The 24,657-nt window shown below is 40.6% G+C and overlaps 1 protein-coding gene across 1 annotated transcript in view; it reads right to left on the bottom strand.

The window, feature by feature from the left end:
- LOC101465164 (inter-alpha-trypsin inhibitor heavy chain H3) overlaps window positions 1-18,849 on the bottom strand; it is a 31,303-nt gene extending 12,454 nt beyond the window's left edge. Inside the window, exons 1-17 of the mRNA XM_004548486.6 lie at window positions 18,699-18,849; window positions 17,916-18,076; window positions 17,684-17,788; window positions 17,216-17,378; window positions 17,009-17,119; window positions 14,147-14,275; window positions 13,908-14,024; window positions 12,450-12,618; window positions 12,243-12,353; window positions 11,884-12,065; window positions 11,595-11,774; window positions 11,378-11,499; window positions 9,743-9,975; window positions 6,184-6,258; window positions 5,777-5,827; window positions 4,241-4,273; window positions 3,144-3,176 (exon numbers count right to left, since the gene is read on the bottom strand). Of these exons, the coding sequence (XP_004548543.4) occupies window positions 3,144-3,176; window positions 4,241-4,273; window positions 5,777-5,827; window positions 6,184-6,258; window positions 9,743-9,975; window positions 11,378-11,499; window positions 11,595-11,774; window positions 11,884-12,065; window positions 12,243-12,353; window positions 12,450-12,618; window positions 13,908-14,024; window positions 14,147-14,275; window positions 17,009-17,119; window positions 17,216-17,378; window positions 17,684-17,788; window positions 17,916-18,076; window positions 18,699-18,770 (2,047 nt within the window). The 5' untranslated portion in view covers window positions 18,771-18,849. The remainder of the gene's footprint in view (window positions 1-3,143; window positions 3,177-4,240; window positions 4,274-5,776; window positions 5,828-6,183; window positions 6,259-9,742; window positions 9,976-11,377; window positions 11,500-11,594; window positions 11,775-11,883; window positions 12,066-12,242; window positions 12,354-12,449; window positions 12,619-13,907; window positions 14,025-14,146; window positions 14,276-17,008; window positions 17,120-17,215; window positions 17,379-17,683; window positions 17,789-17,915; window positions 18,077-18,698) is intronic.
- Between the last annotated feature and the right edge of the window lie 5,808 nt (window positions 18,850-24,657).

Below are 24,657 nucleotides of genomic sequence, written 5' to 3'. Positions count from 1 at the left end.
CTCAGGAGCTCCCTCTGCAGGAGGGGGAGATACAGGAGAGGTGGAGGAAGATCTCAGCCTGGGTGTTTATTGTCTTATGTAGTCTGGAAGATGAGTGGATGGTGGGGTGGGTGCAGTTTTCTCTGTGGTGGGGTTGGGTGGACTGTCCCGGGCTCTGTGGGGCCGGGCGGCGCTGCTGTACTGGGCCCGGTCTGGATGGGCCTGGGCCCCCTTTCCCTGGCGGGTCGCGGAGTATGGGGGTGCCTACTGGGGTCAGCGGGGGAGCTGGCCCCAGGGAGGGGTCACTTGCCCCTCCCTTCCTTCCCTCCCCATCTCCAGCTGCCTCCCTCTTCCCGCTCCACCACAACCACCCACACATGCAGGGCCTTGGAGTAGGGGTATGTCACCAGGGTGTAGAGGAGGCTACCCCCCCCCCCCCTGTCCCCTTCTGGCTGCCTCTGCCTCAATTTTATCCCACAACTTAGACATTCACATTACTCACACTCTCATTACACATACATATAGGATCTTGGGGGTGGGCACGATACACGGAGTCCAAAGTACCATCAGGGTGTACACCCCACCCCTGGCATCGTTGCCCACCTCTCAATTTTAAATACACGTAGACATTGAGGGCTAGCAGGAGGGACCATGCGCTTACCTGCTGCTCTCTGGCAGGTAGCTCCATGCCCTCCTGGGTTTTAAATGCACCTTAGAACACACATGCATCAACATTACAATGAGCGGGTGGAGGGAGGTTTGGAGTCTTCTCTCACCCCCGTTCTCTGCGACCTGCTGGAGCAGGGGGGCTAGGAGGAGGAGTTGGCCGTCCGACTGCGGTCTGGAGTGTGGAGCCTTCCTGCTGCTGCGGAGTCGGGGCAGTCTGCCTCCCCCCACCGCAGGGAAAAGGGAAACACCACCTGGGTCTGGGTGCAGTTCCCCCCTCCAGGGACGAGGGCACCTAGACCCGGTTTGTAGAGTACGCTTGGGGAGTGTGATCGTGTGTACAACGTCTCTTTATGTCTGTCTCCACGTTGGTTGAGTGTGGAGTAAGTGCATATGAGAGCATGAGGGTGGGAATGGATGTTTGTATCTGTGTGTGCCTGTATGTCTGTGTCTATATGTCAGGTTGGGTGTCAGGCGCCACCTCTCTGGGGACATCTCAGGCCCTCCAAGGTTTGGAGGCCTATCTCCCCCTACCACCACTTCCCCTGCCAGTGGCGGACCCCCTCAGACATCGGTGCGTTGGTGGTTCTTTGTGTCCGGGGATGGGCGTCCAGGTACACACCGGCTCACTCCTTGGCGGCCGCTTATCGGGGCCTGGAGCCTGGGGCTCGCTCGGGCCACTTCGGAGGTGGGGTGCCCCCGGCCTCTCGGCCTGGGGCTCGGTCACTCAGGCGCAGCTGGCTGCCGGCGGAGCTCACGGGCGCGTCACTGCAACTCCCCCTGGCTTCTGCTCCGCGGCTGCTGAGTGAGCCCTCATCTGGGACTCTCCTCAGCTCTTTCTGGGACAGTGGCGCGGCTGCCCCTCTGTTGGTCTTCCTTGGTCTCTTGTGTTCTGGGGGCCTCTGGATGTCTGGAGTTTTGATCTCCTCCACACCTGCTTCACGCCCTGGAGGACGGGGCTGTGGCCCCCCCACACCCTCTAGCAGATTATTACATGAAGGAACCTTTTAAAAAAACAAAAAACAAGCGCGTCCATGCTCACAGGTGTACACACGGGTGATCACACCCACAAACTACACCCTTTTTGGCTCCTACCTCAAAGCACACTGTGTTCTGTTGATCTTATGTGCTGCACAATAATGTTTAACATTTAGTATTTACTGTCATATTCCCATATATCATTGTGATGTTGTTTATTCTATTACTCTTGTTCTCTTCTGCTTGCTTTCTTTTTTCTTTCTCAGCAGGTGATCCAGGTGATTGATATATGCATTTTTTCTCTGCCCGTTCTGTTGGTTTTTGTCTTTTGCCCTTCTCCCCCGTCCCTCTTCTCAGCTGTTTCTCTTTCCCTCTTTCTTTCTCCCCTTCTTTCCCCCAGTCAAGTCTGTCCCGTATTCAGTAAGTGAAAATAAAATAAACAATAAAAGGTGAATCAAATGGACCATTACGGCAAGGCTGGGATGGTCAGTTTGGTAAAGTAAATCCGTTGGGCATCTTTCTTTGCCTTTAGACAACAATTCTGATGGCAAAAGAGCCAAACGGGACAGGCAAAAAAAAAAGAAAAAAAAAAAAGAACTTGCTGACAACATTAGTACAGCACTCTATATTAGTCATGTTTTCTCACAGTATCTAGTTTATTAGTTAGCATGCATTTATATATTGTGTATTTATAATGAATAAGTCAGTACAAACTTTAGTAGTAATTATGTCTTAATAGAGCACCTGCATTATGTGCCACAACATACCTCAATGTTGCAAATCATGAATGCTAATGACTCATAAAACAACAAAATAATGAACAAATTGATTAATTAAAATTAAGAAACATATTCATTTATATTTATATATAAATAAACCCAAAGCAATCGTGACTAAAATAAAGTTTAAAAAGAGGACAAAAAACCATCTTGAATCTACAAGAAAAAGTATTGTAGATTCAAGATGGTTTCTTGTAAAAACACAATAAAAATAGAATATTGTATGAATTGATATGTTTTTTTTTATGTAAAATGTTTCTCATTAAGAGTCTGTTTCTGTGTTAGGCCTTTTTGTGTTCCCATTTTATTTTTGTAGTCTTTTGTCTATTATGCTTTGTATTCAGCTTTACTTCCCTTGTCTTATCCCTGATTAAGTTTAGCTGTGCTAGCCTTGTGTTTCCATTTTACAATGATTGCTCTCAGTGTCTGGGATAATGTTTGTTCATTGTTGTGCTGCACTGCTGTCTTTAGTGTTTATTCTGCCAATTTGTTCCCAGATCCTTCCTTGTGTTTTCCCCATTATTTCTAGTGCTCTATACTGGACTGCCATTTATATAGAGCTTACTGACAACAGCCTATGTTACTCATGTTTTCTGCCTGTAACTAGTTTAATAGTTAGTACAAGTTTAATTATATTGTATTTTTTTGTATTTACATAGTTAAGATAGTTAATTTATTTAGTACAAACTTAAGCAGGAGTTACATCATAATAGAAAAGCTGCAATATTTGTCACATCATACCTTGACGGCCAATATTCTTTTCTTTTAAGATTCCTGAAATAACAAAAACAAATTGATAACATGAAATTAAGAAACATGTTCATTTATTACTTGCCAAAATAAAGTAATAAACAAGGTCCCTTTTTCTTGTCAATTCATACACGTTTTTCATTCAATTCAGTGCAATTCAGATTTATGTATTGACGTTGAATACATTTAAACAACACGAATTACATACACCAATATTTAAAATCCTTATGTTGCATATTGATTTAATAAACACACCCTGAAACTAACCCATGCTTTAAATAAATAAAAACACGTATTATATTGAATCTCAAAACTCAGTGTCAGGTTTGTAGTGATGGGAAGTTCAGCTTTTCAGAGAGCTGGCTCTTGTGACACGGCTCCCAAACGGGTCTTAATTTATTATTATCTATAGCCTCATATTTTAGCCCTACTTGGCAAAGATGGATGCTTTGTGTGTTTATAAAACCTTTTGCATTCATTGTTTTTATGAGAAGCCTTATAATTGCCTAATTTTGTTGTTCTGTTGCAAAAGCAGGTATTCTTACTTTTGTTTAATATTTTCATGAAAATTTTCATTTTAATTTAACACAAAAACAAAACATTGCAAAAAGGTTTTTTCACATAACAGAAACAGAACCAAACTCAGTAGCCGAACAGTATTTCATCAGTGTAGGTTGACATTGCAGTGTCTCCTCTTAGTTAGTCATCTGCTTCTTCTTTAAAGTGCAGCCAGTTGCTGCTTTATTTATGTGTGTCAATCATATTTATGTGTTTTCACACTCTTCTCCTCGACGCTGTCTACCATCTCACTCACTGACTGAGGGGTAGGGACGTGCGGAACGATCCAGAAAATTCGATACTTTTACGTTTGAATTTTTACGTTTTACACTCTGTAATATAATATCTTAAAAATGAAAGTTTAAGCAAAAAAGTCAGTAATTTCCAGTTAAAATGTTAATGAAAAGCTCTACGGCTGTGAATCCTTCATCAGAAGAATAGACGTTAGGAAACCCAGTAAACTACGCATTAACAACCTTAAGCAGCAATTACATAATATTAAAGCAGCTGCAGTATGTGTCACATCATACCTTGTACGGCACGAGTACGTGTGTTTGAGATTCCTGAAACAACAAAAACACAAATTGATAACATGAAATTAAGAAACATGTTTATTTCGATTTATATTTAATACTTAACTAGCCGAATGGCCCAAAATAATACACAAGGTCCCTTTTTCTTGTTCCCACACAGCAAGGAGGTCTGGCCCGGATCTGGTATCAAGCCGGCACTGCTGACCGACCTCTGGCATGATAGGACGTATGTCATCCAGACATGGGCCAGGCCTGGCAGAGATGGCACTGTCTATGTGATGGCATGGCATCGATTGTGGTTTGGGTTCTGTGGCCCAGGCTCATAGAAAACAGGTCTTCCCTGGATCCAGCATCAAGCTGGCACTTCTGACTGACCGGTGTCATGGTAGGGTGTTTGTCAACCAATGTGGGCGACCTCTGGCAATGATGGCACTATTTATGTTCCTATTTTCCTATTTTAGTTAGAAGACCCAAATGCCATGTTGCAGCCAAATGCCATGTTGTAGCCAATGTTTCAAGTGCAGGTTTGACAGGTTTGTGAGGAAGCACTCAGTTTAGAGAAAGTGTGTGATTGGCTGAATGTGGCCTGTTGTATGGAGCATTTTGAGTAATCTGGGAAACTAGAAAAGTGCTATATAAGAGTCAGTCCATTCACTTATGAACAGAGTTTTGTCATGTTACTTTTGCACTGTTTTGCATGTTCCAGGACATTATTACATGGCTTGATTAAGGTACACATTAGGCCGACATCTGGGGCCAGACCTGAAACTGTTCTGTGCAGTGTGTCTACAACTGGCCCATGGCTGCACACAACTTACACATGGCCCACATACCGCAAAGAATGACGGCCCTTTGGTGGCCCAGACCAGGTTTACCAGAGGTTGTCCACACATGGGCCAGCACAGGACCACCAGTGTGTCTGCAACTGGCCTTGTGCTGGCCTATGTCTGGGCCACATCTGGCAAACCAGATCTGGGCCACCAAAGGGCCGTCATCCTTTGCGGTATGTGGGCCATGTGTAAGCACATTTTGTGGGCCAGATCCGGGCTATACCAATTTTGCTATGTGGGTTGATTCAAACATGTTTTTTTTTAGTAAAAATGTGTTAATTCAATTCATTGCAATGCAATTTAATGTATATATTGTTAAATTTCAACAACAGTTGCTTCACAGCACTGTATATTGTTAGATTATTCACACAGGTTTTGTCTTACTTTTATTATCCTTTTTTTTTTAATCATTAGAACAACTGAATTAGAAGGTAGTTCAGTTTCTTGAACATTGAACTTATAGAGACTAGAGTTTGAGAAATCTGTTAAAAGCTAGTTTTAAAAATGACTGAATTAACTGAACTTCTCAGAGAAGTCATAATTTTCAAGAACTAAACTTATTTTTCTGTTCAGGAATGTGAGTTAATTATGTTACCTTGGCATTAAAAAAATGTTTTGGTAGTTACAATTCTGTTAATTTAGAGCAGCCGTTACATAAACCTTGCATTGGGTGATGGTCTAATAAATTTGTTTAGCACTGTACCTGATAAACTGTATCCTCCATAGCCTCCAATGGATTGTTTGCCCATCACATCTGTGATTAGAAACAAACAGTAACATTTAGGAATCTGTTATTTTCTTTAAAAAATGTTTTAGGGTACGGTACAGTTGCCAATCTATGTCTGTGTAGGTTCGCAGTCATCCAGATCATGATAATCTAAGGAGACTGGAAGGAAAAGTTACTGGACTTCTTTAAGTTTCTTGAAGACATTTCATCTGAGTAACGTCTTCAGTTCTAAAATCAAATGGTGGATAGTCCCAGATAGTTAAACCCTATCGAGGTCGCTTAAGAGGACTATGTATCATGTGACTCATCACACAAGTGTGAAAAAGGCATGGGTCATTATCACTAGAGGTTTGGGGTGAAACCATTGTGGCATCTAACCTCACCTGACGCAAGATGTGAGTGATGGTTGAGTTGCCTGGAAATGGGTCTCCATACTGGATTGTCGTGAATAACCCCTCCTGTTCAAAGATAGTTGTTGACAGTGAACATAAATGGCTGCTTTCATTCCTCTTTCAGATTATCTATTGTCTTCTCCTTCCAAAATGTGAACATTGGTATCCTCGACAGAGTGACCTTTGACCTATAGATCCAGATGTACAGCCAAGTCTTTTCCTGTCAAGGTGGTTCTTCTGTGTTGTGCATTTTTTAGAGTGGGTGTTGAGATTCTCCAATGTTGAGGTCAGTGTTTGTGTTCTACCCATTATTCCTAGTGCTCTAGACTGGATAACCATTTATATAGAGCTTACTTACAGCAGTCTATAGCTGTGTCGCAAAACATCGGCTGCATCCTTCGGAGGCCGCATTTGAAGGCCGATTACGTCACAGCCAGGCAACGAAGGCTGTCCCAATTCGTCGACTCCTTCAAATGCGGCCGACAAATGCGTCCTTCATTTCCCCGAATTTGAAGGATGGGTCGGGTGTGTCCTTTGTGGCCCACCATATCCCAGAATTCATAGCACGGCCCAGCCAAATTTCAGCTGCCAACAATGGCGGCCGCTACTGAGTTTTAAAATTAGTCTTATTAATCTTTCTGGGTCACAAAATAAACTTTTAACATATTTTCAGGCGAGAAAGTAGCTGTGTAAACATCAAATATCTGCTCGGTTTATCAAGACATCACATATTTGCAAAAGTGTGCCGACGTTTTCAGAGACGTCTGTTACCCACCCGCTCGATAGCAAGCCGGGGGGGTTCAATGGTCACTCCAGCCGGCGAGAGCAGCGGACTCCCGACTTCATCGTTTTCAGACCCCCCCTCTTTCGCTACTCAGGTTAAACATGATATATAAGTCACTCTGATGACTTAAAAATGTAATTTTTTACCCTTTTTCTGTGTTTTATTTGTTCCGGAGTAAATCGGTTTGGCTGAGATCAAAGTTATTAGATTAAATAAAACTTTCTTAATAATTAACTTTATTAATTCCTCCGGAATTTTCACAGAGCTGAATAAACGTCAAACAGAAAACTGATTAAACAGAAGTGTGAGACAGGCGAGAATTTACGCCAGTGTCCTGTTATATTTTAGATAGCAAGGAGCAGACGGACGAGTTTATTAAACTCCACCGAAACAGCGGTAATGCAAATCTGAAGGCTAGACCGTCCCATTTCACAGCCTCGCACTTCCGGCCTTCTCGGTCTTCGAAGGACCCGGCCCACGTAGACCGCGAAGGCCGGGTCCCCCGAAGGATGCAGCTGACATTTTGGGACACAGCTTGTAAGTGTCACAGAAATGGCTTATGTATAAAGAAGTTTAATAGATGGTTCCAGCAGTTAAAATGTTCTTGCTTGTACGTTTCTGTGGTCAATATTGTAGTTTTGTTACACCGCTATTATCGCGAGGTTTGGGCGTGATAGTATAGGCTGTGAGCCCACGTTTAATAATCACGCTAAGGAGTCCAGCGAGCTATCTGCAAAGGCCGGGTTAGTCTACCAGCTGTACAAGGTATTTGTCATTTGCCATAACTGTATTGTAATATTGTGAAAATTTGTAATGTATGGTGTTCTAATTATTTTATGTTTTAATTTAGAATGCACAAGACTGTAAAGGTATTCTTTTAGGACCTCCAAAGTGGCAGGTGGCCACGGGGTAATTTTTGTTGTTAAAGCACAAGTGTTACTTTTGATAGACTGAAGCGCTTAAAGCCTTTGTGTTTTATGTTTGTAGTTTTCACGGCGTTCAATAAATGCAGCGAAGCGCCCGTCTTGAAGAAGCTGTGCCTGTGTTGTCATTTCGGAGTTACACAGCTTATGTTAGTCATGTGTTGTGGGGCGTGGTCTGCGGTGCTGGACGCACCTGCACAGCATCCATAATCACACCTGCTGTGTTAAAACACAGTGAATTGGGGTTTGGGGCTGAGTTGTAAGCTGCGTTGAATGTGGTGTGATGTGCAATATAGATGGCTCTGAACGACAATCTCTGGACCCGCTGTATCACACTGTTAGGGTGCCTGGGTCGTCGACCCAGTGTTTTGTGTTTTTGGTTCTGTGATTTTGTTTATTTCATTATATTATGGGTTATAGGTTTATTCTTAGTTCAGGTTTTCTGTGTGGGTTTTGTTAGAGTTTTAGTGTTCTGGTTTTCTGTCTGTTATCCATAGTTGCTGTCTCCGCGGGTCAAGTCTGCATCTCTGTGTTATGTTTCCTGTTTTACTTTGAAAGTACTTGTCTCATGTTAATGTCTCTGGTTTTGCTGCCTTTGTCTCGTTAGGCCTGATTTGCCCCAGCTGTGTTTCCCTCCTGTTTCCCATTCCCTGATTGCTACCTCTGTGTATTTAAGCCCTGTGTTTCTCTTTGTCTGTGTCGTGATCTACCCTCATCTTGCTGTGTGTTCTGTTTGCGTAAACCTATTTTGTATTCTCAGTTTTGTTATCCTTTTAAGTTCAGCATTAAAGCTGTGTTTTGTAGTTTACGTTTGTCTCCGGAGTCTGCACTTTGGGTCCTTTCCTGCCTGCACACAGCCATTTCATAACACACACCATATCATGTTTTCTAACAGTACCTAGTTTATTAGTTAGTATAGGTTTACTTATATAGTGTATTTATAGTTATTAAGTTAGTACAACCTCAAGCAGTAATTACATCATATTAAAGCAGCTGCAGTATGTGTGGCCCGGATGCACTGTCTACATTGGCTGTCTCTCACCCTTTTTCAACCCTCTTTCAGTAAATATTCTCAGTTGTGGTTATTATGTGTGAGTTTTGATGTTTGAAGTTTAGAACTTTTAGTTTCTTTTCTTAATTTTTGTAATCATAGTGATGCCTCTGTTCCCGGTCTGCACTGGTTAGTATCTATCAATAGTGGTCCAAGGAAGGAACAGTGGTGAACCAGCGATGGGGCCATGGGCGGCCTAGGATCACTGAGAAATGTGGGGAACAAAGACTGGCATGTGTGGTTCGATTTAACAGATGAGCTACTGTGGCTCAAAGTTCATCCTAGCTCTGATAGAAAGGTATTACAATACTCAGTGGATGGCAGTTTGATGCGCATTGGGTTTTTCCTTAACTTGACAATGACGTTAGTCTACTCACCCAGGCGACTACTAGTTAATCAGTTAATCCAACCCTGCCAACTGCATGTCCTTGGACTGTGGGAGGAACCTGGAGAGGACTAGGGCTGCCACAAACGATTATTTTGATAATCGACTAGTCACCAATTATTTTTTTGATTAGTCGACTAATCAGATCATACATCCATTGGACATAAAACGTACAGCTTATTGCACCAGCATGCATCTGCTCTTATATAACTATCATTAGCTTACAGCTTTAAGCGTTTAAGGTATGTGCTAAATAAAAATAAAGACAAGATGATAGTCAGGGCATGGCAGTTTGATGCATATGTTTTTTTTCCCCTTAACTTGACAATGACATTAGTCTGAGGGCTAAAAGTAGAGATTATGAGGCATTTCATTTATTTCAGTCTTTTTGTGTTTGTGATACTCACCAGATGAACCGCGACTACTAGGAGCCAAATATTGTCTTGAAAATTTGTGATCTACACGGGGCTGCCATCTCTGTGGTGTTTCACCTTCCTTTGGTTTATGAAGCACATCTGTGTTCTCTCCTGGAGGCTTTGTGACCACCATAGATGTGAGAGGAGTCACAAAACTGTACTTCAGTGACAGCTCCAAAGCCTCCTTCTTTACTTTCTCTTTCTCCGGTCCCGATAACTGAAGCCTGTGCCACAAAATATTAAATAAATATGAACATTAAGAAAGAATTAAATGTGCACTTGATAACTTCTGCATGTCCTTGGCCCATCTTGAGTGTTTTTAAAGTACTGCTGTATAGGTGGAATTTTTAGAAAATGGAAAGATTAGATTAGATTTTGTGATTCTATCCATCCATCCATCCATTCGCTTCCGCTTATCCTTTTCAGGGTCGCGGGGGGCGCTGGAGCCTATCCCAGCTGTCATAGGGCGAGAGGCAGGGTACACCCTGGACAGGTCGCCAGTCTGTCGCAGGGCTAACACATAGGGACAGACAACCATTCGCACTCACATTCACTTGCACATTCACACCTAGTGGCAATTTGGATTATCCAATTAACCTATCCCCACAAGTTGCATGTCTTTGGGAGGAAGCCGGAGTACCCGGAGAGAACCCACGCAAACACGGGGAGAACATGCAAACTCCACACAGAAAGACCCCGGCCTGATGGTGGAATTGAACTCAGGACCTTCTTGCTGTGCGGCAACAGTGCTAACCATTTTGTGATTCTAATCATAAAAATTGATAAAACAATAATTTGTGTGTAATATTATCACACAAATGGTGACAACAGTGAGTTCATGTGCCACACTTCTTTTTAAAGCTGGTCCTCATTTCCAGATCAACGGAAAAATTTACTGATACATTCAATAGAATGTAAAATATAGGTTTTTAGGTCATCGGCTACCTGCTAATATGAAACAAATTTTCAAGACAGGTTAGCCTCAAACAGAGCTATGCAATTTGAAATGTGTTTTGTTTCTGTAATGAATCATTTCAGTCATGACTTGTTTACTGAACTGTGTTTATGGTAGTTTTCATGATAGAATCTTTTACCATTAGCTACTTTCAGCCACTCCCTTATTCACAAGCTGGTCCACATTTTATGATCGGGCAGCTTTTTATCATCATCATCACCATCATCTTTATTTATAAAGTACTTTAAAAACAACCACAGGTGACAAAAAGTGCTGACATTAGAACTAAATAATACAATTAGATGAGGTATAAATAAAACCCAAATAAAAGAAGGAAAAAAGTAAAATAATTAATTAGTTAGTTAATAAATGGTTTAATTCAAAGAGAAACTAAGTCTCACTACAGTCAAAAGCCAGCTTTTTATGCAGCTTTTTATGCCAAATACCCCAAGGGATTTGTGACTCCTCTCAGAATCAAACCTGGGGTCTTTGCTCCTTAGAAACGTGTATAAAGCTGGTCAAAATAAGGAAATTACTGTAAATATGTTACCTCAGGGAAATTATTAAATAACTTTGGCCTTTTCTAAAAGCCCAACTTTATTGTACATTTGACCATTAAATAAACTGTTAGGAACAGTCAAATGAGGAAAGATGGCATATATCATACTCACTCTTTGTCTAGTAGCTGCTTAACTGTGAGGTACGCCCAAACCCTCTGGATACGGTCATCAGACACTGTTCCAGTGGATTCCACGGTTTTATTTGATTTAGAGAATATTATTCTTCTATTACTCTGTAACAATTCAAATGCAATGTAATGTCAGTATAGATACAGGGAAAACAGTTTAAGAAAATGACAACTGATGAGTCCTGCAAATCTATTTTTACCGAAATGGCCACAACTTGAGGGGTGAAGGTTTCAATATTGTTATCTGTGATCTCACCGGCCACCACAATCTCAGAACCATTATAATACTGGCTGAAGTTAGTCTGGGTTAGATTGGTCCCACCAACATAGATCATTGTCACGTCTGTTAATAGAGGTGTGGCCACCTCTTCATAGAAACCCTGTTGATATACAATGTGGACATTATACAAACTATTCTTGTTTTTTCTTTCAATCCTCTGCGATTTTTAAATCACATCATAAGAGTATTTACTGTATAAGGAAAATTACCTTCAGCTGTAAATCAGCATCAGAGTCTTCATATATCCGCCGTGCCACACCATTATTTTGCAGCGACATTTTCTCAAGGAACTTAAAATCAACATCAAAACCAAAACCAAGACAGTACAGTGGGAATTTGCCTGCAATAGCCTGTCTTACATTTGACTGAATATTCTCCAGGTTTGTCACCCCTGAAAAGATGCAAGATATACCCAGATAGAGTCAGAAATAACAGTCTCAATAATGCTAAAAAAAAACTTGATAAAAAAGCTTAAAACATATAACTAAATTAAATACAGTGTTTAATCTAATCCCCTATTTCTTGAAGTATTCTTGCACATTTATGTAAATGTGTGCTTTATTATAACCTGAGGTTGGGTCTCCATCTGTAAGAAGTATCAGAATAGATGCTGAACCTTCTCTGCTATGATCATTCAGCATACGTGCTCCTTGCAACACTGCTTCATTTATATTTGTGGCTGAAATTCAACAACAAACAAACAAAGTTTCAGGCCAGACATTTTTCTGTCAAGTGTTCATATTCCATAATATATATGTTTACTGCAACTCCTCACATCCTCTAGCTTGTATATTGCTTGCAAAGTTTTTGGCGCTTTCCAGGTTTTTGCTGTTGGCCTGAACGAGTTCTCGCTTCCAGTGCAAAATGTTGCCATCAAAAGTGATCAGACCAAAGTGATCATCTTCTGCCAGATCATTCAAAATGTGGATTAATGCAGTCCTAGTCTGGGCAAAAACATGTTACATTTTTAAAGTGATTTAAACATATTGTATGTTTTAGAATTATAGAGTGAAAAACCACCACAAAAGTGTTGATAAAAAGTTCTTTCCCTTTTCCTGATTTCATATTTTTTCCATATTTGTCACAGTTGCATGTTAAAGATCATTAATTTAATTTTAACATTAGACATAGATGACCCAAGTAAATGCAAATGTAGTTTTTAAATGATCATGATTTAAATTTTAAAAAATTACCTGTACCTGTTTCCATGTGTAAAAGTAATTGCTAACAAATATCAACAAACAACACATCAAGCCCTAAACTAATGAATCTTGAGAACACCTGAGAGACAAAGTTACTGAGATATATCAGTCTGTAAAAGATTATCTGTTTGTGCGTTGAAGCTCAAGCATACTAAAATTATGCCGCACGACAGTGGTCCAAAACACACAAGGAAGTCCACCTCTGAATTACTGAAAACAGAAATATATGAGTAAAACAAATAAACAATTCATGTCAGGACTTAAATCCCTTTAGATGCTTTGGCATGGCCTTAAACTGACCGTTGTAAACCCTCAAGTGTGGCTGAAAGAATTCTGCAAAGAAGAATGGTCCACAGCAATGTTAAAGACTCAGTGCAAGTTATCTCAAAGACTTGATCGTCTTTATCAAATCGAATTTAATTACTGGAGTCCAAGATAACAAAACAAACTGGAAAAACGTGAACTAAGCAGGCAGGCCGAACACATGGCAAGAAAGGAGGGAGAATGTGACGCTGAACAGAGGGAAACACAGACACTAAATAGAAGAGAGAAAAAGGACAAAGAGGAAACACCTGAGAAACACAGCTGGCAACTAATGAAGCAGACAAGACGGGAGAGAAGCAAAACAGAACATGACACACAACAACAGGAGACTATCAAAGTAAAACAGGAAGTACAGGGAAAACACACACAGGCAGATATCCAAAACCAGAAACACTAAGTAAACTCAGGAGCATAAGCATACTAAACTAAACTAAGAAATAAACGATTCAGAGAAGATTGAAAAACCTCAACCTCAAAACAGTAAAAACAAACCACTGGGTCAACGACACAGGTAACCTAACAGGCGATACTTTTGGAAAATGTTTTTTCCAAAATAAATAAATTCATCATCATTTAAAAACAGCATTTTGTATTTACTTGGGTTGTCAGTATCTAATACTAAAATCACATAAATCTAAAGCACGTTGGTGTGATAAAGATGCAAAAATCAGGGAGGAGGGCAAATATAGGCCCTTCAAAGAATTTACCTGGAGTATTTTTCTGCCACTCATTGAGCCACTCTGATCAATAACAAAGACGACATTTTTTGGCACTCGAGGAAGATCAGATGGAGCAAAGTGATGAACAAAGTATCTGTCAGATTTCTAAGGAGCAGTGAGAAGAAGGTTCGTTGGTCAAAAGATAATTTAAGGAGCAGAAAAATATAATATTAATTCAGCATTTCTTTTTCTCTTTGTGTGTACATTGATAATTGACCAGGTTTTACCTTGATGTGTCCTAGTCCATTGTCCCTGTTGACATCATAAATAATAACTAGATCTCCATTCATACCCTGATCACTACAGCTGTCACACATCTTCTGTTGGTCAACTGTTGGATAGAAATACACCCACGCCTGGAAACAGAATGAATTTAATTCTTTAGACTCATGAGAGACAGAGAGGTCAGTGATTTTAATTTCTGTTTACTTGATAAAAAAAAAAAACTGTGTCCTTTCCTTCCAAACCTTTGATTGCATTCATCTGAAAGGTGAGAATGTACAAGCTCAATTTCAAAATATTCTGCACAATGTGTAAGATCTTAATATAAACAAAACTTTCAGACAACTTACACTCCATATTAAAGAATAAAGGTCAGCAGCTTAAAATTCAGTTTTCTAACAAGTCTAATTATACTAAAAAATATTTAGGTCTGACTGGTCATAAAAAGAGAAGCGGGGAATTTCAGCAGTAAAGATGGTCTCACCACTTTCTCAAAGACTGTCTAGGAAACTAGACAGTTATAATATGATATATTAAAAGATTCAGAATATAGAGAGATATGTTTTTACTCAAGGACCAAATGTTTGAATCAATATTTTATCATTGTCCATTCAGTTGGCACCACATCTAAAATAGACGAGACTTTGTAGTAGCAATCCCTGCATGAGCTCAGGAACACTTGAGAAAACCATTGTCAGCTAATATGGTTTGTTGTTGTATACACAAATAAAAAAAAAATCAACAAGATTGTGAAACACTTATTTCTTATTTAATTTCTTATTTGAATTTCTTATTTCGTATTGAATGTGGACTGACGTGATAAGAAATGCAACTGCCATGTACACATGACATGGTTAACTTGTGTATTTGTACATTTCTGTGTAGCTTCCACCATTTAATCCTTGCCTCTTCCTTCCCTCGCTTCCTCTTCCTGATTTTCAAAGGCATCCTACAACCTATCATCCTATCCTGATAGTCAGTGTTGGGACTAACGCGTTATTAAGTAACGCGTTACAGTAACTACGTTATTATTGTGGTAACGAGCACGGTAACTAGTTATTATGCCAAAATCAGGAACGCGTTACTCGTTACTGGGATTTAGATAGGGTCGTTACTCGTTACTTCGTGTGGTGGCTATCGCGGAGCTTCCAAAGATTCAGTAACATTAGCAAGTGGTGGAGGCAGCAGGTGGATGAAGGAAAAGGGACGCAGAAGGAAAAGAGACCCGAGGCGGCCGCCGGTCCAAGTAACTTCAGGTAAGAAGTTATGACCTGCAGTCTCTCTGGGTCAGATATGAACCAAGTTTAGGTGGAGTTTATTTTCGTTATTCTGACTTTTTCCGTACTGCGTGCTAGCTAGCATGACGGAGTTTCTATGCAGCTGGGTGGGTGCTATGAAGTTAATGATGTTGAACTTTATTTTGTTCATAAGTTATTAGAGTTGCCAACCGTCCCGTCTGGTATTCAGAGAAAATATTACGCGTTTCTTATTATTGAGGTGAAAAGGAACAGTTTGTCCCGTAATTCAGCTACAATGAAAAAGGCACAAAGCTGGAGTTATTCTGTGTCTTTGCTGCACAGCTGCCTCTTCTCCTCTCATTCTCCCACCTCCCTCTCCTGTTTCTACTTCAATCATGAAAACTGATCAATGATCAGCTGATCGGCTCTCTTGTTTGTTTATCGCTCACTTTGCACCGAAAGAGGAAACCAGCGGATGTCGCGGTAAACAACAGCAGCACGTTTAAGCTTGATCAGCTGTTGTTAGAATTTATTTAATATTAATTTCTAGTATCAGCTGATGTTTGCTGGAGCCACAGTTCAAAAAAGCTGCTGGTCATGATGTCGGTTTGGTTATCTGGTGAGAGGGAAACATGAAGATGAAACCAGGAGATGTCCTTACTGGATCATCAGAGCTGTGATGGAGAAACAGGTTTACCTTTTAGGTGACATGAATGAGTTGAAGGGAAGTTATGAACTGTTTCTGAGAGACAAATAACCCCAGGATCCTTTTTTAGGTAGCTGACAGCTGGTAACTGTGCAGGTGCGGATCTAGCAAAGTGTTGCCAGGGGGGCATGTAGGGCATTAACAGGGAGAGGTGGGCACAAGGAAATACTTTTCTTTCTTATTATCATTTAAAATGTCTAGCTTTTAAAAAATAATTATCTGAATCTTACAACAAACGATTGATAGATTGATGCATATATACCATCAAAACAGTGTACATCACTGTCACAACAGTGTTTTCATTCAAAGGCTTTAAGATTTTTCCTATAATGGTGGGCCAGTCTCTAGTCAAAATACCCGGGCCAATTTTCTGTCCCAGTCCAGCCCTGTATGCAGCTCATCTGCAGTCTGGTGTTGCCTACATCTTCCTATTCAGAAGGCAGAATTTCAGAGTTCTGAGTACAATCGAAAGCACCACGACTGCAGTTTTTGTGTTGGATGTAAAAGGCGCACATGACTCTGTGACGTAGGCTAGAATCATGGCAACAGTCAACGACGGTCCAGGTGTGGGATTTCTCTCGTGGAAATATGCACATTATCTTTTCCTTTCTATTGGTAGGTGGCACAGTGCACTGTGGCAAGTAAGCAAGCTAGAAGACTGGCAACGTTATGGAAGAAACACATTAACAAGAGAATTCTGAGTAAAACCAAAGTTACTTTCCCTAGTAACTAGTTACTTTGAAAGTAACGAGTAACTTGAAGTAACTGAGTTACTTTTGAGAGAAGTAACTAGTAATGTAACTAAGTTACTATTTTAAAGTAACTTACCCAACACTGCCGATAGTATCTATTTTATTGTCTGTTGTGACAGGACTTAGGTTCACTTAATGCTTTACAAAACTGAGATTTCCAATATACGGTACCTCTTTATCTGTGTGTGTTTTAGTGATGGCATTAGCGAGGGCTTTGGTGCTCAGGCCTCCTTTCACATCGATGAAACTGAAGCCAGCTTCCTCTTGAATGTGCACGTCCACCTGGTATTAAGTACAGTAAATATAAGATCTAGTCATGGCTTACCTCAGCATTGTTCTCCTAAACAATCACCGAACAGATAGCAATAAGACAGTCACCTTGAAGTCACTGACAGGCTGCATGGGTCGAGCATGAATTTGCAGCTCGTACTTGCCACGTGTTCGTTTCATTAATTCCTCATATGTGAGTTCAAAAGTGACCTTTTTGTGAGCAGCCACAGTTACAGAGGTCTTAAATTCCTCCAGAGTCCTTCCTACAGAACTATAGCAGAAACAATAATCATTTCCTTAAATAGAATGTCACAGCAGGTTATTGCTAAAATGAGAACATTAAAAAAACAGAACAAAAAACCCCCAAAGTGGGAAGAGGGGACATCTTCCCACACCCTTGTTTCAAACACCCTGCCTGTGATGGGGGTATCCAGGAGATTTGTGGTGTGCTTTGGCTTTGTCCCAGTTGGTCCTGTTGGACTTTCACCCTTTGGCCCATGGATCCCCCCCAAAAAACTTGTTTTGCGTGACTGAGAATTGTTTTTTTTATGTCAAGTTATGACTGAACTCAAATACCTGACAAGTCCAGCACTTTCACCACGGGACACAGCTTCAGAGTACTGTTGCTGAGCTTGCTCCTTAGCTTTCACAACACCATCATAAACTTGGCCATCGATAAACCTGGAGGACCAAGAGAAGCCCTGGTGTAAATACACACTATTGAGTATCCTGTAATTTGTTTTTCAGTATAGAATTCTTTATTTGCAAATGTCTCTGGATGGTTACACATTATTTTAACTTCACACACATTCGAAATTTACTGATGAAGGCATTCTTGGGAATCCGAACATGGAATTCAATTTCCTTTGACTCGTTCATACGATTGGCCACACGGCTTGTGATGACAGTGGTGGCATAACGACTGGTCACTGTGGAGTTTATGTGAAAGCTGTAGATGTCCCAGTCATCCTGAGCAAACACAGGAGGCACATTTTTAAAAAAGTGGCTTAGGTGATCTTATTGGTTGACCAAAGGTCAGATGTAAAAACAGATGAAAAACAATGTGTTGGTGGATGACATCAGTGAAATCTAATTGGTTTAACTGCAGTAACACCCCATTCTTTTTATTTTTCCTCTAGTTTTAACTATTACATTCTTTCCCTAAAGAGTTGATTTCCCAGACCGACTGGGAAACAGAATTTTCCAAAGTCAGAATAATATTACAATATTTAAGTTAAAAAAAGAATAGACAATAAATATTTACTTAATGGGACTTGGCATTTTTAACCTTAATTTAGAACTTACCAGTGCCGTTATCAATAGCAAGCTTTAACTATTAAAGTTTGCTCAAATTTCCTTTTGACTTCGACCCAGAGCAAGAATAAAGTAAATATGCAAACAGAGATTGATCAAAATTCCTTCAATTCACAAGACATTATGCGATCTTACTGTATATTAGTTAGCTAAAGACTTTAACCTTTTATTTTTGCCTCCTCAACATCCGTAATGCAAACATGCACACACACACATTTTTTTAGATTTTGGATTCTTGAAGTGGTTCTGTGGCCCTTTTTAAGTATTATTATCTTACCTTGTTTGGCAGTGTGGAGGCCAAAGACAGCAGCAGTCCAAAGAGAGTGATTTGCACCACACTTCTCTCCATTATGCCTCCTACCAGAGTGCAATCAAGGCAGCTGAAACTGCCTTTTAAACTCAAACAAGGACAGCACTGCTGTGTAAATATTTTTAATATTTAAAGAGCAAACTCTACTTTCTGTCCTCTTCTGCCAGCAATAACAAACACCCCCACACACAAACCACTCCTCCAACAAAGTGATTTTCCTGCAGTTTTGTGAGCTTTAATGTTGACAGATCGGTGCACTTTACCAGGACTTTGTTACCACAACAATCTTTTCATTTGTGGTAAGCCACAGTGTTCTGATAAAGATACATGAAGACAATTTGACTTTGTAATTATTGGTGAAACTGAAAGAATGCATTAAATTACATTTTCGATAAGACAAATCAGTGTTGTGCAACATAAAAATCAGTCAGTGGTCTCTGAAGGGCAGATTCAGCAGACATAAGCAAGCAGGTCATTGTGAGAGGAGAGACAAGGGTATAGTCAACAGTGCTGTCACTCCAAAAGAGACACCAAAATAGTTAATATATCTTTGTGTTTAGGAGTAATAATAGAAATCGACGATTTTTCATGTAAAACAAAGGGGGGACTAGGAAAAAAAAGTTTGGGAACCACTGCGTTAGATTACTAATTACTGAAAAAAGTAATGGCTTTCCCATCACTGGATATGGGGTTGTGACGTTCGGTGAGCCCCTGCCATTTTCATTCCTAAATAAATAGATTATTTTAACTCCTTACAAATAATCACAGTGCACCTCATCTGAACCTTTTCCTAGGTTCATACCTAGTTGAGGATTGATACTTAGTAACATCTCAATAACATCTCATTTACATTAAATTGTAAAGATAAAACCCCAGATAAGGTAGATCAAATTAGTGCTCTGCGGATGGATGTTCTAGAATACTTTTTTGTCTAGTTTCAGACATGTCAGCTAAGTTGGACAGGTGCTGACAGTAGACTATTGATCTTGGCATGTAACTCTTAGTGACAGAACTTTATAACAGCGGTCCCCAACCTTTTTTGCGCCACGGACCGGTTTATGCCCGACAATATTTTCACGGACCGGCCTTTAAGGTGTCGCGGATAAATACAACAAAATAAAACTAGTACCGGTACCGAAAAAACTAAGATTTATTCTTAACACACGTGAAAAGACCCAGGAAAACCGAGTTAACGCTAAAAACGATAACAAAATAATGCTGAAAACCCTGAAAACCATACATTTCACACCTGAGCCTCAACTCTCGCGGCCCGGTACCAAACGACTGACGGACCGGTACCGGTCCGAGGCCCGGGGGTTGGGGACCGCTGCTTTCTAAGGTCACACATCTGTACTTAATGCTAAAAGCATGAGTCTTGGTCATTATATTGCAAAATTACCTTCCTGCTGTGGTAATTAGTGATGGTAAATTTGATTCTTTTTACTGAATCGAGTTTGAATGAGTCACTCACCAAAATTAATCGGGTTTTTTGAGTCCTTTCAGTCACTGAGTCAGTTGCCCAGAGAGCGCAAAAATGTACATTTTCACTCAAACTTAATTTGTTTCTCTTTTCATGTATATCATACTGCTAAGATGAGTGATTGAAAAAGAAAAACAACAATTTTTATACAGCAAAAAAGAGCAAAAGATTTTAATTTTATTTTATTAGTATTTTCCTCAAATGTGTCAAATATATATTTTCTCATGTAAATGTCCACTGAGCTGTGAGCCAGGGGGCGGTAATGCGCTTTAACATTGGTTGCCAACCAAGAAGAAGAAGAAGCTGTGAGCCAGGAGGGAGGGGGTGAGTGAGTTGTCGTGTCCAAATTCATGGGCTGCATTCTCCTGAGGCCGCATTTGTAGACCGATTACGTCACAGCGACGCGCCGAAGGCTGTCCAAATTCGTAGACCCCTCCGAATGCAGCCGACAAATGCGTGCTCCTTTTTCTGAATTTGAAGGATGGGTCGGGTGTGTCCTTCGTGGCCCACCATATCCCAGAATTCATAGCGCGGCCCAGCCAAGCTCCAGTTTCCGGCTAATGGCGGCCGCTACTAAGTTTTAAAATTACTCTTATTAATCTTTCTGGGTCACAAAATAAACTTTTAACATATTTTCAGGCGAGAAAGTAGCTGTGTAAACATCAAATATCTGCTCGGTTTATCAAGATATCGCATCTTTGCTAAAGTGCTTCGACGTTTTCGGAGACGTCTGCTACCCACCAGCTCGATAGCTAGCCGGGAGCTCGAGGGTTACTGATGCGGCCGAGAATGGCACAACTCCCGGCACATCATTTTCAGATCACCGCGGACTTTCGCTGCTCGGGTTAAACGTTGTCAGCCGGTGATCAGCTGTGATCAGCTGATCACGGGGCCGGGGTTAAAAGAGAGACGCCAGACATCATTCTCTTCGTGTCAGGAGCTCCGAAACTCTGCCGACGTCAGTCTCCGCCTGATTCAGCAACCGTGAGTGATTATCCCTTCAATCCTTTTTCTCTTCCCGGCTCCGCTCGCTCTCTGTCGGTAACGACCGTTCCGAAGCCACGCTTCGTGCACTGATCGTTACTAGAATAACTGCGTGCCTGCTCCAAACCCACCGCTAGCCTTCGCCGCGCTTGGGTCTAGCCAACACGCCACACGGGCACGCCGAATTACTGTGTGTAACCCGCCCGGCCGTGACAAACGTAATATATAAGTCACTTAGACAACCTAAAAATGTTATTGTTGGGCTTTTTTCAGTGTTTTGTTTGTTCGTGAGTAAATCGGTTTGGCTGAGATTAAAGTTATTAGATTAGATAAAATAAAACTTTATTAATCCCCCGGGTGGGTTCCTCCTTGGTTTTTACACAGCTGACTAAACGTCAAACAGAAAACTGATTAAACAGAAGTGTGAGATGGCCGAGAGTTTACTCCAGTGTCCTGTTATATTTTAGACAGCAAGGAGCAGACGGCTGAGTTTATTAAACTCCACCGAGACAGCGGTGACGCTAATCAGAAGGCTAGACCGTCCAATTTCACGGCCGTTTACTTCCGGCCTACCCGATCTTCTGAGGACCCGGCCCACGTAGACCGCGAAGGCCGGGTCCTCGGGAGAATGTAGCCCATGAATTTGGACACGACCAGTGAGTGATTCGTTTATGCTACGTTTCAGCACAGGAAGGGAGGGGGTGAGCGAGTCCTGAGTGATTCGCTTGCTCTATGATTCAGCACAGGAGGGAGGGGGTGAGTAGCTCAAATGTGCTGTTAGCATGTTAGCAGAGCGATGCTACTGTGAACCAAGGAGCTATTGTCTTGATGTGAGCTTCTACTCGGGGTTTTTTCTTCCAGTTCAGAGCAGAAATTATTTTGTTAAGATACTGGATGTTGTGTTTTGCTCCACAATTTTAATTTTAAGCTAGATATATTGCTGCTAACAGCAACAGGGATGAGTCAGTGAGTCAGTTGGGCTTGTGAATCATGATTCATGAGTCAGTAAAGTGATTCTCGAGTATTGAACGATTCGTTCATGATTCGCGCATCACTAGTTAATATGTTGATTAATGGTTTTCTTTCGTTTTTGATGTACTGCAGAATATTTTTTATAAAATCCCAGGCCAGGAAAATCACCTTCATGTTTTTCTGTGTTTTATCTTCAGCTACTTTGACACAAAGGCATCTGCTGTGATGCTTACACCTTTGATAAAGTCTTGCGAGTGTCAGCTTCCTTTTTATAGATACAAAAACATGTAAATGTACTGATCTGAATTATAATATTTCTGACTGTCTGAGGCAAAATTTCCCAGATTCAAATCGAATTGAATCGAATCGAATCGTGGATCGAATCGATTCTGAACCTTGTGAATCGGAATCGAAACGATTCCAGAAATCAGTGACGATACCCAGCCCTAGTCAAAATATGTGTTGTCCACCTAAGTGGACATGTAAACAACTCTTTGAAAAGTACATGTTTTAAAAAAAAGTTCAAAAATCTTTTTTTCATGTCTAAAGATGAATAAAAATACTCTGGATTGAGGTTGTCATAATTCATGCACGAAAGGGTTAAGATTTAAAAATCTAGTTGGTATAGATATTTCGAGTATCCTTCAGTAAAAGTAATAAATCACACAGTAATATTACATTCATGTAGTTGTAAAAAGCATGACAATATATTAAGTAATCCAAAGTATTCAGAATATGTAAGAATCCCTCACACCCCCACACATGCAGGGCTTTGGGGTACAGATGTGACACTGAGGTGCAGGGGAGGCATTCCTCCTCTGAACCCCCTTCTGGCCACCTGTGTCTGAATTTTATCCCACAACCTAGACATCCACATTATTCATACTCTCATAACACATACATATAGGACCTTGGGGGTGGGCACTCCATACGGCATTTAGTAGTGATGTGCGATACCACTGATTTCCTTTCTGATCTCATACCAAGTAATATTCAGGGTAGTATCGACGATACTGATCCGATACCGATACTATGTACAAAAACATTTTATTTATTGTATCATCAAATTATAGCATCATAATGATTACAGGCAGGGGCGGATCTAGAAGGGTGGCATGGGGTGGCAAGTGCCACCCTAAAATGATCCCTTGCCACCCCAAGTGCCAACCCAGTTTTTCATATGACAGTGTTGTTTATTAAAATAAGATAGCATTAACAGTTTGAGCATAGTTACAGTCAACAGTGAATATAAATGCTAAAACTGAATATATTGGATAGTGTCCCCCCCCCCTCTACCATTAACAAATGGTTCAGCCCATAGCAGGACCGGCTTTTTTCTTGTTTTCAGTAGCAAGCAATGCTTATGATTGTGCCAGAGCACATTTTGAACAACACCATGGGAATTTCAGATTTTACACAGGTGGTTGGATGTTACACTCTGTAAATGAGTGTTATCAACCCTCTGTAGTCCACGGACGCGCTGCACCTCCAAATCACATGACTGATTTAAGTTAGCAAAAAGCTGCAGCCACGCTGAGTCTCTATTTCAGCCCACATTGAAAGTTCGGACTTCAACGCTTATAAATTTTAATTACAGGCCAGTAAATCCAGAGTTATGATAATATATATAAGCCATGCTTTTTTTCTAAATACTGTCGTCACGTTTGTGTGTGTGTTTTAAGCGTTCTTTAAGGAAAGCGCGAAAACAGTAAAGAAAGGAAAAAAAGCCATCGCTTTCCTATCGGTGGAAAAATGTACCATGTCGACCAATTTTTAAAAAAAAAAGTCAACACTGAGATTTGGTTGTTTAGGAAGAGGCAAAAGTTTTGGGAGTGACAGTAACGACAGCGAGACAGAGCGAGTGAGTGAGTGAGAGAGAGAGAGAGAGTTGTTAGATGTGGGAGATTTGTGACGGTTAGTGTGGAGTGTATACTTAGTGTGTTGTGTTGTCTTGTGTAGCTGTTCTGTTGTGTAGTCGTGTTGCTTGGTGTGTCAGTGAGGGCACTAATGAACACAAAGGCACATTTGCAATGTAAAAACTGTCACTAAGTAGAAAACCAGCAGAGTGATACACCTCCTGTTGTCAGGCCTGCAGGTTTATCCCTGTGCTGTTCTCATTTGTCTTTTGGTGGACAAACTTTTTTTTTACTGACACACATCATTTGTGGGGCATCTTATTGCGAAACCTGATTGTTCTCTCATTTTAATTTTAATGGTTAATGGTTTTAGTTTAAATGGTTGTGCAAAATTTAAAAACTCGGCAGGTGTATTGGCTGCATTTTTAGATAAATAGTTGTATATGTTTACAAAATGTACAATTATATTTGCATTTCAAGTTATAAAAAAATTACTCAACATGTCTATGTTTTTTTTACAGTAAAAAAAATACTTATAAAAAAAGTTATTTGTGTGATTTCAGATCAGTAATAGTAATGCAGTATGTCGGTGAAAAAAACAACTAAATTCAGTTGAGCTAAAAAAGAATGATAC

The sequence above is a fragment of the Maylandia zebra genome, linkage group LG5 (assembly GCF_041146795.1).
Source record: "Maylandia zebra isolate NMK-2024a linkage group LG5, Mzebra_GT3a, whole genome shotgun sequence".
NCBI classification, from domain to species: Eukaryota; Metazoa; Chordata; class Actinopteri; order Cichliformes; family Cichlidae; genus Maylandia; species Maylandia zebra.
The sequence above is the reverse complement of the archived record's forward strand: the minus strand, read 5'-3'. Positions and strand labels throughout refer to the sequence as shown.